The 14,272-nt window shown below is 46.5% G+C and overlaps 1 protein-coding gene across 1 annotated transcript in view; it reads left to right on the top strand.

Moving 5' to 3' along the window:
- Nucleotides 1–14,272, top strand: part of LOC119388161 (calpain-C-like) — a 75,228-nt gene that overhangs the window by 20,129 nt on the left and 40,827 nt on the right. Inside the window, 2 exon segments of the mRNA XM_049413846.1 lie at nt 4,150–4,333; nt 5,307–5,376. Coding sequence (XP_049269803.1) covers nt 4,181–4,333; nt 5,307–5,376 — 223 coding nt within the window. The 5' untranslated portion in view covers nt 4,150–4,180.

Raw genomic sequence — 14,272 nt, 5'->3', positions numbered from 1 at the left:
GCTTGGTAAAGGTTCAACGCGTGCAATAAAATAAAAGTGCAGTTAAATGTCTCGCTAAATTTGAACTTTTACTCTGTATTCCTCCTTCTTTACGTTGCGTGGTATACACGCACGCGCACAACAACAACAACAACAACAACAACAAAAGGTAAAGGCGTAGAGCAATGTAGGAATTGCCTCAACCGAAATTCAAATGAAGTAAATTTATCAAGCCAAATAAAGTCCTAAAAGAGCTTCCTGGGCAAGTTAATTCAGACCGTGAAATGGAGACCGTATATGGTCCCAGAGGCCACACTATTGTGCATTAAAGCTATAAGAGCAATTTTTTATACTTCCTCATTTACAAAAATATTTCTGTTCTTAAATTTCACATTTTGAAATCAATTGAAAAAAGACACTAGGCTCGCTGCGCAACGGCCATGAGGCGAGACTTCCGGTATGTCTGTATAAGGGGCGCGCGTTGATTAAAACCAGCCAGTGACGTCAGCGGCAGAGTGAAATGCGAAAGAGAACATTGTTTCTCTTCGTTTGCACGGGCTTTGAATCCTGCAGACTAATAACCTCAGTTCTCTTGCACCAATCTTGGTCATTATCTTTGCGTCCATATCAGTATCCAACGCTACGCTCACTCAAATGCCAAAGAAGACAGCCAAAGAAACGTTGAAGGGCGAGTCTCAACGCAGCGCAACACCATCCGCTGTTCGAAAGAATACAGGCTTCGCGGTGGATGCAAAAATGAAAAGGAAGCGATGACGTGCTTGCCGTTGGTCCCGGGGGTAAAAATGGCACAGCTCTTGGCATAGGCGTGCGCACAGGGGGGGGGGGGGGGGGGCTTAATCACTTAGGAGGGGGGGCGCAAAATCTGCCTCGTACATTGACTTAGTGGGGGGGGGGCGCTACGATGAACCCCCCCCCCCCCTGATGGGGAACTCTGCGCACGCCTATGGCTCTTGGAACGCCTCGTATCAGTCATCCTCGGTCGCCATTGTCGTCAAAAACCTGCATGGCCATAACCTTGCACTTTATACTGGAAAATTTAACACTGCGCAAAACACACGAGGACTAGAAAGGAACACTTAAACAGGCAAGCGCAGTGTTCCTTTCTAGTCCTCGTGTGTTTTTGGCATCGTTAAATTTTCCAGTATGTTACATCAACTCGCCCACATCAAGCTCCTTCCGCTTGCAATTTATCTTTAAGAACGGTAAAAGCACACTAGAAGCAGCGACAAAGACGGCACACACGCGAACACACACAGGGTTTTTACCGTTTTTAAAAATGGACTACCAACGTGCTCATATTGCCACCTTAGTGAACTTGCACTTAAAAACAATTTCGGGACAGGTCCGACTTGGCGCCCCCTTCAGATGAGTAGAGGGGGACGCGTACCTAGATCTAAGTAAAAGGTGTTCTTGCATTTCGCCTTCATCGAAATGCAGAAGCCGGGGCCGGAAATCGAACCGGCGCCCTTGTGCTTCTCAACGCAACAACATCTCAGTGGGTCGCTGAACTCTCCTGCAAAGGAACATTACTGCGTTATTCACTTGGGTGTGCACCAGTGCGAGCAAGTCCCACAGTTGAGGAGCATTACTCGGTCACAAGGATTTCCTTCGAAATAAAGAAAGGAAAAAAAAAAAGAAAGGCTTTTCTGAGCAAACATGGCGTGGGCATAGATGCGAGCTTTCAGCGGTCGTTGGCCACGCGTGGAACGGTCTGCTGCCAAAGGTGCGTTGCGTTCACCTTCGGGTCGTGCGTGTCTACGCGCACTTCAAACAGAACTGGGAACTCGGATTTCGCTTTTCACGCCGTTTTACACGCTCTGACCCGCAGAAGACGCACGCAATGGCGCCTACGTAAAGGGCGACTCACGCGACCGACACGACGTTGTTGAGATAATAACAAAAATATTACAGTGGTAAGGAAAAGCAGTCAAATTGGGGTCACACATGTCGCGCTCGCGTCACGCGGCGGCGGCACGGGCGCCGCGTGTTTCGCAGAGGCGGCATGCGCGCTCGTGAGCTCGACAAGCGACCGCGTGTGCAAGCGACAGTGCAGCGAGAAAGAGTGGGGTGACGACGCCATTGTCTTACGTCGAGGAGAGAGGGCTAGCGCGTGATGAAGACAATGGAATTCGTTGTTTAATTTTTTCTGTTGTTGCGCCACTCAGTACGAGAAGAGGGGTGTAACCAAATGAAAGAGACAGCTCGCTCATTTGCAATTGCGCAACCTATGTGAACGCGACACCAGCGCTCGCTTCGGCGGGATTCGATACTCTCGTTGGCTCGCGCGGAGCAAATAATTGGGGCCGAGCGTTGACTCCGCGCCGGAGTCTCTCTCTAGCGGTTTCGCTCTCGGCGTTATACGGGGTTTAGGGTGGCGGGCCTAATGACTCCGAAGGGAGTGCCCTATCACTCGGCCCGTTCAGCAGGTGTGGCCCTGGCTTGATTGCAGCCAATGACGACCTGTAAGGACGCCTGTTTGCGCGGCAGAAGGCTGACGAGTGCCACTCGAACAAGTTGCGAAGGACGTGTCCTACAAAGGGCACAAAAATAAAAACAAACAGCTCTCGCTTTCGCCCCGTTTGCATACGTCTGTGTGCGCGCGCACGCCTGTAGAGCTTGTCACTGTTGGTATGCGAGCGGCTTGTCTCTGTGGGAACATCGGGGCGAAGTCGGCTCCTTATCGTGGTCCAGTGTATACAGCGGAGGACTCTTATCGGGGAAAAAAGGGTTCTGCAAGGCTGTTTAATCCTTCGCAGACAGTTGCATTTAACGACCACAGACTCATTGCTTGGGTCGGCCCGAAGAAACTGGGTTTTGGGCATAGATACTGCATGGAAGTTACGAGCTTTGCACCCTGCGGGTTGTGACGTCTTTTGCATTTCAATGACGCTGTCTGTGCAACTGCTGATATCGCTTTAGTCGAGAAATTGATGGGAGGGATTCGGCGCCACGCATTGGCACCAACCTCTCCTTTTATACACTTAATAAAAAAGGGAGGGTTTGAAACTGTATCGACGATATTTTGTGTAAAGCTGTTATTTCACTCGCAAGGAAGTGAGACATGTTGTGAAACTATGTTTCAACCAACAGCTTTTTCCTGCTGCTGATAAATGGAACTACGTCGCTACAACATCGAGGTCGACCAGCACTACTGAAGCTTATGCGTCACCTCTTCTGTCTCTCTTTTCGCCCCCTTATGTCTTACCCCAGTGCAGGGTAGCATATCAGACGTGCGTTAGGTTAACCTCCCTGCCCTTCCTTGCTTCTCTCTGGCTGTCACTGAATTCACCTCGATATCAATAAGAGCGCTCGAGAATACGTCTCAATTTCGTACTCATAGTCTACATGACACAAACACTCTGAGAATACTCGTTCCACGCCTACTGCTTTGAAAAGAATTGAATAGACGGAACCTATATCATGAACCACGAAGCCGTATTGTTGCAGGATTTCCTCTCAGTCATCAAGCATAACTGCCGTAATTTTTATAAGCTACCGACTCAATCACACATCCTGTCCAACTGTTTTGTGTAATGCGTGCAATACAATTTTGACGAGCAAGATGTTCTGTATATTTTTTTATTGCATCTGCACCGCTATTTATATTTACTTTTCTAACAAGTTTTGATGATGTATGCCACTTTTGCTAAAATGCTGCAAAGGATCGGCAGTATGTATAAACAAACGACGTGGGGAGAAATGAGCTCTAAAAATTTTGCTCCGATTGCTATACTGTCGGAGCAATTATTCGTGTACATAATTTATTTAGAATACGAGACACGGGACATATACCATTTCTGAGCGTAAGTGTACATCTGAGGATGACGTTAAAATATTTGTTTTTTGTTTCTAAGTGCTATTTTAAGTGACCTACCGACTTCGTTGATATGCTCGTCGTCACAGTTGGTCTCCAGGTGCTCTTATCAACAGTTCTGATGTAAGGAGTCGTTTTTTTTTTTTTAATACGGTTCCTAGACTAGGGCAGGTTGTCCATCAATGTTACCTCAGTTGTTCTGTTGATATCGAGGTCAGGTAAGTATTTGGTACTATTCTGTCTATTGAAGTGTTTTAAAGTTTATGCTACCATTATTGGGTCACGCCTTTTGCGAAACGTGTATCAAGTGGAGTATTGTGTCACTGTTTTTCCAGGTTTCCCCAGCAGGGTGGCGCTGCAACCGCCATGTCCGAGCTGGAGAAGATCAAGAAGGGTCTGCTGAAGAGCGCCAACGGCGATGGACCAGCGCTGTTCGAGGATCCGGACTTCCCGGCCAGTCAAAACTCGGTCTTCTATCATCAGACTCCGCCTTTCAAGTTCACCTGGCTCAGGCCCAAGGTGAGCTCGAGGACGCGATGTAGTACTCACTATGTCGTCCGTCCAACCAACCGTTCGAATGCACGAAAACATAGTTTCCTTTCGGTAGCGTATCGAGAACTTCAGCCGTGTAGGTCCGTTGGAGCTACAACTCGAAAAACATGCTGTGTGGTGGCCCGAACATTTTCTCAGTGATGAGCTTGGTGGCACAAGGCCTATCCACTCCTGCATGCATAGTGGTGCGATTTTTTTTTTCGGGGTGGGCTCCTGCCTGCATTAGCGCGTATTATGCACAGCGCAATGTTGTTAGCACTATGGAGAGGCAATATTATTTTTTGATGAAATATTATTTGTCCAGAACAAAATGTCCAGAAAAATAATGTTGTCCAGAACATCTTAAAAAGATGTTCTGGACAAAATTGCCGCTCTCACCCTTTCGATTAAATAGTTAGTCCAACTGTGGCAGTAAGTTTAATTATTTACTTTATCAATGAAAAACATACTCGTGACTGGCATGAATAATGTATCCAAGCGTAAAATTGTCATTTGCATACAGCCGCCCCGCCACGGTGGTCTAGTGGTTATGGCGCTCGACTGCTGACCCGAAGGTCGCGGTATCGAATCCCGGCCGCGGCGGCTGCATTTTCGATGGAGGCGAAAATGCTTGAGGCCCGTGTACTTAGATTTAGGTGCACGTTAAAGAACCCCAGGTGGTCGAAATTTCCGGAGCCCTCCACTACGGCGTCTCTCATAATCATATCGTGGTTTTGGGACGTTAAACCCTAATATTATTATAGTCATTTGCATACAGCCGTTCGCTATACTTAAAAGCATTGCGACGATGTGTCGAGATAGCAGGTATGAAATCACTCCCAATTTTTAGCTCCTGAAACTTTATCAAGATTACGGTCTAGGGGGACATATTATGTATAAATAAATATAATTAAGCTTATATTCAAATAGTGCTCGGCATTCTTTGCTCCCATTTCTGCAGGAAATTTGCTCTAGTCCGCAGTTTGTCTCCGATGGCCCATCGCAGTTCGACATCACTCCTGGCAAATTAGGTAAGGGGCACTTTCTCTATTTTGGTACTAGCTGAATGCTCTCATACCTAAGTTAGATCGACAAATGTTGACTGAATGCTCTCCGTACTGCGTCGTTTGCGCGGCCTTTTTTATATCCCGACAACGGCAGTGCTAAGTGCAAGCTTGTTTACAGACTGTGAATTTGAGCCGATAACTGCTCTGTGGACCGGGAAGTTGCCATCCAGTAAACGAGCTGCTCGTTCTAGTTTAAGTATACTAGTGACATCATTATCATGATTACACCAACAGCAACACCAAATTCATTTGAAATATAGCCCGCGACCGCAGCAGCTCAACGCCGCAGCCACCAAGTCTTTTCAGATAAATATGTTGAAGGAAATGATGTTTCTTCAAAAGAACCACTAAAGACACTAGGTAGCCGGGGAGGTGGGGGGAGGAGGTGTTCAATAGCCCCCTCCCCCGAAATTTTTAATTTTTGCATGTGTATATATGCACGCACACAACAAACGCACGCATGAACATACATAAAGTATGGTTTGACCCCCTCCCCGTACGAAAAAAAGTTCTGGCTACGTCACTCACTACAGATGTATACTGCGTATACTTTCCACTAACATTGACGAACCAAATCACGGATGACTACACTGTAAATCTGTGCGATTTGTCGGACCTTCACCTTGCGGAGGCTGCTGTGGAGACAACGGGTATAGCACAAACTAGTTTCACTTGTCCGTGTCCCTTTTGCCCTATCTGAGGTCAGCGAACCAAATTTCGTTGGCGTTAACCCGCTTTCGCTTCTCTAACAGCGTTCAGCTTCTTCGCCCCGATACGTGCAACTGCACACGCCATTCGTTTCGCGGCCGTTCAATCACGTGCCGATCGGCGTCCGCGATCAATGCGCGCCGTTTCCTCATTTCAGCTTTCGCCTCGGCGTATACAAAGTCGTCGAAGCGTTCGCATCTTATCCGCGACGCCGCATCTCGGCGGCGAACTTTCTCGTTACGCGAGATCGCCACGATCGGGTCATCAGCCTACACGCCGCCCGTAAAGCCGCTCGCTCGCGGCACTGTACACATGCACTCGAGGTCACTTACTCCAGCGTGTGGCTTTCTTTCTTCCCCTGTTTACATTGCCTATACGCAACGCGCGGTTTGCCGGGCGCACTGACATTTCTAGGTCTGCAAGAAATGCTGCCCTCACTTTTCGAATCGAGGAAGCGCCATTGGGTATAAGAGACGCCGCCGCAATTCAGTGGACGGCAATACAGGCGCATGCAGCCAAAATTCAACGCGACAAAGAAGCAGCGAAGGGTCCCCGAGCACCGCTAGTAATCGAAAAAAATCGAAAACTGAAGGATCGTGGGTTTGATCTGGACGTTCACAATGCGCTGAGGAGCAAACAGGGAGAGGGAAAAGACGTGGGATTGCTGGACAACAAGCTGGCAGTGGTGTGGGCGACGCGTATGAGATACTTGCATTGGTTGGGACGCGCCCGTATGTTTTCGGGTTACGGAGCAGGGAGATAGCCTTCGAAGCCCCGGCTTTCTGTAGGCTATACGTGTCCAGTCGCTAACAAAGGACGGTTTTCGCAATTCTCAGCTGTATTCGAGTATATGGAGTACACGCAAAAGAAAAGAAGCGCACGCGCCCGAAAACGATGCCGATACAACGGTACAACGAGCTGCTTGACTGGCGATGGCGATTCGCATGTTCCTTATTGACGCTGCATGGGGCTCTCATCCAGTGTTTTCACTGGTCAAAACTTCCGCATGGTAGCGTGAGAAGTTCGCGTGCGGCGAGCCTTCCGCGTGTTTTTCATTATATTTTTCCCTTCCCTGAAGCAGGTTTCCTGATTCTGCCTTTTGTATTGTAATGAAGCCTCCGGGAAGTGCACGCTCGAGTATATTCTCTGCTCGCCATTCGCACTCTACTGACTCCATTTTATGCTTCAGTGACTTTATAATTTGCACGGTAGCGATCGCAAACTGAAACAAAGAAAAGAAGCTTGCCGGTGTTCCTCCAACTCAACGAATGAAGAGCGCAGAACGGGTTTCAGTAATTACTGAGGCCCCAACAACTTTTGCTTGAGTACGTTTTCTTTCTTTCTTTCTTTCTTTCTTTCTTTCTTTCTTTCTTTCTTTCTTTCTTTCTTTCTTTCTTTCTTTCTTTCTTTCTTTCTTTCTTTCTTTCTTTCTTTCTTTCTTTCTTTCTTTCTTTCTTTCTTTCTTTCTTTCTTTCTTTCTTTCTTTCTTTCTTTCTTTTGACTGTAAACTTTGCACAAATTATCCTTGATCGTCCTGTTCGTGAATTATCTGTCTCTTTTCGGAATTTTTCAATGAAACTAGTATTTGTGGCGCGTCAAATTTAAGAAGTTCGCGCTTAGTTATTTACTTACTACATTTCTTGGTGTTCCATCCTTACCAGTTTCGTTTTATTTGCTGATACTAGCTGTTAGCTCCGAAACGCAATACAGATTTTTAAAAAAAAATGACACATCAAAGACTACACTTTCCACATGAGGGTACTGTGTTTGCCTGATTCCTATGTTTGCGTAATTGCGTAATGATTCCTATGTAAGCACTCGCAAATACACGAAAGACCAAAGCCTCAGAAGGGGTTATGCGCACGACCCTCCAATGCTTAAAACACTAGGGACTTTCTTTTTCTTCCCTTTTTCTTAATAAATACGTTACAAGCCAATTATAGTTAGAATAACGTTGACATCTTCAACCTTCGCATACGTTTCTAATTAGTACAATGCGTGCGCTTTCGCGCATTCTATATTCTGAAATGCAGTGTTGCATGTTATTTATATCTATAGTATCACGTTCCCCGCACAGATTCTTGTGATATGACCTATAGAGTAATTTGGTAGAAGATTTTTGAAGGGCACCACTGAATGCACCTTAGATAACCAGGACTTCTCAAACATGAGTCAAAGATTCTTTTACAGAAATCGCCACAGGAATCCTATTGCGTTCTCTGTTGACTTGTGTTCCCATCGATATATTTTCTTTTGAGATGCAATAGAATGTCACGTATAATCAGTATTGTTTTTACAATTTTTTTTTTTCTGAGGAACCCGTCTGAGTTTGCTTTGAAGCTTTGTGGTGCTCTTTTTACAGAAAAAGAAAAGTTACGTCTGTGACAGGTGAATATATACACAATACGTGAGCTGAAGCTCGATGCCTTGCTTCGAAATGGATGCACAAGTTAAAAAATAAGAAAAAATAAAAGCGATTCCACCCAAAGAAGCGTTTCCTCTCGCTGCTCCGTCAGTGTCGGTCGCTATGCCACAGTTGTGCTGCATAGATGCGTGAAAGAATAAAATAGACAGAGGGGTCAGGTCACGCTCACTTTCACCATCAAATGCAGGAAGCCGTATAACAAGCCGCGTGGAAGCGACAGCAACACTCGCCTTCGCTGACAGGCCAGCTTCCTTCGACTTCCATTCAGGCCAACCGCAAAATGCGGCTCGTGACAGACGAGCCTGCATGTATATATATAGAAGCAAGCGCCCCAAGATGCCGCTGAAATGCGTGAAGGAGGTTCGATTTGATCCATCACATAAGGGTTCCCGTATTCATCGCAGTGCGGAGACAAGAATATGCATGCGCGTCGCGGTTTGCCGAGCGCGACAAGCCTTCTTCCGTTCATGCATGGACCTTCTGTAAACACGCCTTCTGGTTCGTACACGAAGTGCGCGGGACTGATGCAGTTTATAGTCATCGTCTCGCGTCCTGTCAAAGGTCCCCGTCCCAGACGAAGCTAACTGCGGCGGAGGATGACACCGCTGCGAAAAGCGACCCAACCAGGCACACAGATAACACGGCGACCCCGAAATCCCGTTTCTGAACGAACGGCGCAGTAGTTCTTCCTCCGCGTGCAAACACGCCTGAAAGCCGCCGGCTCGCTCGCGCCAAAAGTCGCCGGGAACGCGGAAGGACCGCTGCAAAAAAATAAAAGGAAACGCAAAATAATCCCCTTGGTCCCTTCGTAAAACCAGCTGCGTCGCATAAATGGCGGCTGTTAATATTGCCCCGTAGGTAATGCCTCCAAATTCGCCTCGGTGTTGCTACATTCGCGCAAAAAGAATGAACAGCGTCGGCACAGGACGCGTCGCCCGCGCCGAACTTGGCACGTGAGCAGCGGCGATCGAAGCTATGACGATCGGTATCGCTTGAGGAAGTCATTTATAGACTACGCCCCTGAAGCCGCGTGTAATGCTTCTGTCGGCTGGTATAAGTACGTCGAACACGGCGTAGAGTTGTTCCAATCGCGCTTAATAATTCGCGTTCCCAGACGGGAGTGACCGAGACGCGAAAGCTTTCATCGTTGAGCGAAAAGTAAGTGTGCGGAGTGGTCGCGCTGTTTCGCACATGTGCCAAAAAGCGCTGGCGGTAACAGTTTCTTGTCGGTTGAAATCTTCTTCGCGAGAACTTCATATTTTCTCGGAAATGTGAACAGGGGTTTGAGCGCGTCACTGCTTCTCTGCTGCACTGTCCCAAGCGGAAAGACAGAAAGAGGAAGAAGAAAAAAAAAGGACCATTCCGGAATCAGGATCGATTGGCTGAAGAAAAAAAATTCGGCAGATCCCACGCCTTGCGAAGCAATCAGCGAGTATAGTTGTCAATGCTGCATTATTTGACTTTGAGCCAAGCGTTACGAGGTGGATTGACGTGTTTCTGAAAGCGTAGTAGTTGTGTGCAGCACATCGTGACCTTTCCAGGCACATAGACTACACAGGCGTTTAAAGAGTCACTTATCGCTCAACGTAACGTCACCACGCTCACTTTAGAGCCCAGACGTGAGTATTATCAAAATTAAGGGCACTTTACGGTGCGATTATGTGGATATCATACGTAACTTACGTTAGCGTATTCCTCCGGGATCGAGCAACGCTTGAGTATAGCTTGCTGAATCACAGGAATACAAATATAATGTTTATTAGACTTCTATGAACAAATAATTATTATCATTGGAGTTTCACGTCCCAGAACCACGATATGATTATGAGGGCCGCCGTAGGGGAGGGCTCCGGAAATTCGACCACCTGGGGTTCTTTAACGTATCTGAGTACACGGACCTCAAGCATCTTCGCCTCCATCTAAAATGCGGCCGCCGCGGCCGGGATTCGATCCCGCGACCTTTGGGTCAGCACTCGAGTACCATAACCACTAAACCACCATGGCAGGTCTATGAAAACAGTGGCAATACTGGAACCACAATCGACGTTAACCCGGCATGACTCCTGCATCGTAGGAGTACATATGTAATGTTCGTTGCTTTGTTAAAAAATTAGATAGCCAGCACTGCAACCACGATTGACGCTGCACCTACGGTCTTCTTTCAAAGCAGTTTCAAGACGTTGCATGGCTCTGTGGTAGAATACCTGACTGCCACGCAGAATGCTTGGGTTCGATTCCTGCTGGGATACTGATTTTCATTCTTTGCATTCGTCGGGTCAACTCTGCCACTGTCGGTTTTTCTTTACGCTCACGCATTTAAATTACCAGTGTCAGTTCTCGCCGTTCCTGGGAAGATATAAACTGTCAATCACATACATGTGGTGCATACCTTCCGGCTATAGATAGGTATCTAGATAGATAGATACGTAGATAGAAACGCTCAAAGTGCCTTGGGTTCGCTAAGAAATGCTTCGCATTTCAAAGAGTTTATGTATGGGATGGCTATATGGCCCAATTCGAGGAATGAGAAAAAAAAAAGTGTCTATAGAGTGGAAGGCGCGTTTTAGTCCACCTGTACCCGCACTTATTACATAGAAGCGACATTTTATTCCCGCGAGAACATTGTATATAATTAGAAGAGAGGTGCTTCTGCTTTTCCTAAAGTTCGTGCGTGATAGCGGGTCGTTGTCTGAATAATGAAATCTGTGGGTATAGTCGTTTATAGTGTGGATAAAGCGCAGTGAGTTGCTACTCAATGTACTCAATGTGATGAACCTCAGACGGCACAGTGTTTGGACGGCGCTTGGGTGGAGTAGTTGTTGGTAACCCTTTGCGAGGGTATGCTCGCATGGAGCAAACAATTCCTGAATTCTCTAGCAAACGGCAGGAGAGACCGGTCTGTACGACGATTCTTTGAGGTGTCTGTTGGTCGGATCCATCCCTCGCAGCTCGGTATCGTAATGAAGTGTTCTTCAGTCTGGTAATTTTGCCGTCATTCATTTCATCGCAACTCTTAGCCGCCAGAGAATCGGCAAGAGCGTGACAAAGACAATCGGTGGCAAGTTTAATTCAACAAAAATATTTTAACGTTAACATTGCAGTTTTACAAGCAGACAGTCGCAAAGTAAAAAAAAAAAAGAAATGTGGACGCATCAAGTGTGCGCGTGATTGGGTTGCTGCTCATGCTGCGGCTAAGCTTATCGAGTGCATTCTCACTAGTTAAAATACGAGGCGAGAGCAGGCATGGTTCGTGGGCATGGTTAATTGCTACATTGCTTAATTGCATTGCTCAACTAACGTCAGCTTAATTTACATCGTTAATTCAGTGTTAGAAGAAGAGACCAATTATGACGTGCGGCGAACGTGTTCGTGGTATTTTTGTCTTCGAGGCGAGGGAGACATTACCTACGCTGCGTCTTCGTGTAAGTGTGGTGCCCCACTTTCACACTCAGCGCGCTGAGATTACCGCAAAACTCCACCGAAGAAAATTTGAAATATTGGCTTTTAAAGTAGATTATTAGACGACAGATTAGATAAAAGGTTTCATTGAGCAGCGAGGAGTTTTACACCTACTTTAAAGAAAAAAAAGAAGACACTCACTCTCAAGTAAGAGAACGCGACACGAAAGGAACAAAACCATGTTTGAGCTGAAAAAGAGACAAATACCAAATTCATGGCGTGCAGCAGAACACTAAGTCGGTGCGAGAGGCTTCTGGCGTGCATCGTGGAACCAGTCCAAAACACGTACAGATGTGACATCGGCACGGAGGAAGCCTCCGCGGTAAGCCAATGCATTCTCTCGTACTGCGGGACAAGCCGGACAAACCAAGCGCTTTGGATCGACCCATTTATCGAAGCGCCGAACGGCGGCGGCAGGTCTTGCGGGCTTCCGCGGTTCCCCAGTTTGAGCCAGAACGCTCATTAGACGTTTTCGCGTGCGCTGCTCGCTGCTCCTCACGCACGCGCTTGCTGACGAAGAATGCAGGTACCTCGGGCGTGTCCGCATACGCGTGCTGAGAAATCGATTTCTTACAAGCACCCCAAGGAAACGTGCGTGCGTCCGCACACGCTCTATATGCAATGATCAGAAGCTGAAACGCCGTGAGAGCTTACGTACAGAAGCCGGCAGTGAGCCAACGATGCCGTAGGGGTGGGGCGCTCCGACGCTTTTACCATGCGGCGGTGCTGCGACATCGTGGACGAGGGATTAAAGAAAAGAAAAAAAGAAGAACGCGACTAGAAAATGAAAGCGACTGCCTTGTCAAGTTGCTGCCGCACTAATTCTCTCGGCACGAAGGAGCCTGTGTAGGCGAAGTGAAGAATGCGTGTCGGAACGAGGAGTATACAGCATCACGCAGAAGCTGGGTAGCTTGAAAGTGTTTTGCTTTCTTCGCACGAGCCTTCTGGTATCCATTCGAAAAGAAAGGCTTGAAAATAATTCGCAGAGGCTTGCGCAACTTCCACCTGTCACATCTCATATACATCGACCAGTTGCCGGTGCCGCTTAACTTTTATTGCAATAGAGATTGCAGGCGGGCCAGTTGTTCATACTGAACACTTTTTCTTTTTATTTTTTTTTTGGGGGGGGGGCATTTGGTACATACTCAGCGCTTATTGTTTTTTTGAACTCCTCATACTGCTACAGTCACCTCTAGTCCATTGTGTTTCCTTCTTGAGGTGTCTGAATTGCTGCCGTTTACGTCAGTCTCACATTCGCATCACAACCGAGCTATTCAGTAGTAAGTTGAGTGGTTCAGTTGTGAAGATATCTTATTCTCGGCCATATATTAAAATTCGAGATCTGGAAAGATGTGCTTCCTAGAGCTGGCAGATTTTGTAATTCTTTTTTATTTGAATTAGACAATCGTTATTCGTATCGGGCGAGAGGAAGCCAAGTGAAAATATTTCTTTTCTTTTCTGTTTTTTTAATGCCCAAGTTGAAGACGTATATACCTCTTAAATTAGAACATAAGCGTGTTGCCTGAACCCGCGCCACCACATATTTTGGTTGTGAGCATTGCTTATTGTGTGAAGTAATGAAAAATGTATTTTTGTCCCTGTAAAGGGAAACAAACGCAGTTCCACCATCAGGGGAAATAATAACAGCTTGTTCACTTGTACTTATGGGCTATGGAGAGTACATTTGTAAAAAAATAACGTGATTAAAATTTAAATATTATATTACATGTTTATTTCATAATTGGTTTTCTAAACTACCACAACTGAAAATTCCTTTCAGCGTATCAGAAGTCCTTACGAGAACGGATAACTGGGCTAGTTTGTGGGAACTCATGTTAAGGCAGGTAGCGCAAAGGTGGCGCTTGTCCCGTGTACTTGTTCTTCGCTTGTGTCCGTGTTTCTTTGCGCTACCTGCCTTAACATAATTAGTCCTGCTGCATAGCCTTGCGCTGTGTAGCCGGTGATTTAAGCTGGAGGTGTCACTTTCAGCATAGCATATATAAAACATAGTTTAATGCACACTTGAGAAATTTTCTTTATCGAATTTCCCCATATGTGCGCACACGCGCTTATCAAACAAATATAATACACCTACAGCATATAAGTACAAACAAAAACACACACAAAGAAATAAAGCTGGACCGAGCCAGGAGAAGAGAACAACACGTACTATCATTTGACATTTGTTCCGTTCGTCAGCTAGTAATTTGTTTTGCGCTTGTAGTTACATTGTTCTGCTTTTTTAACTCAAGAAGTCAGAAAACAACT

The sequence above is a fragment of the Rhipicephalus sanguineus genome, chromosome 3 (assembly GCF_013339695.2).
Source record: "Rhipicephalus sanguineus isolate Rsan-2018 chromosome 3, BIME_Rsan_1.4, whole genome shotgun sequence".
Classification (NCBI taxonomy): Eukaryota; Metazoa; Arthropoda; class Arachnida; order Ixodida; family Ixodidae; genus Rhipicephalus; species Rhipicephalus sanguineus.
This window is presented reverse-complemented; position numbering and strand designations above follow the sequence as displayed.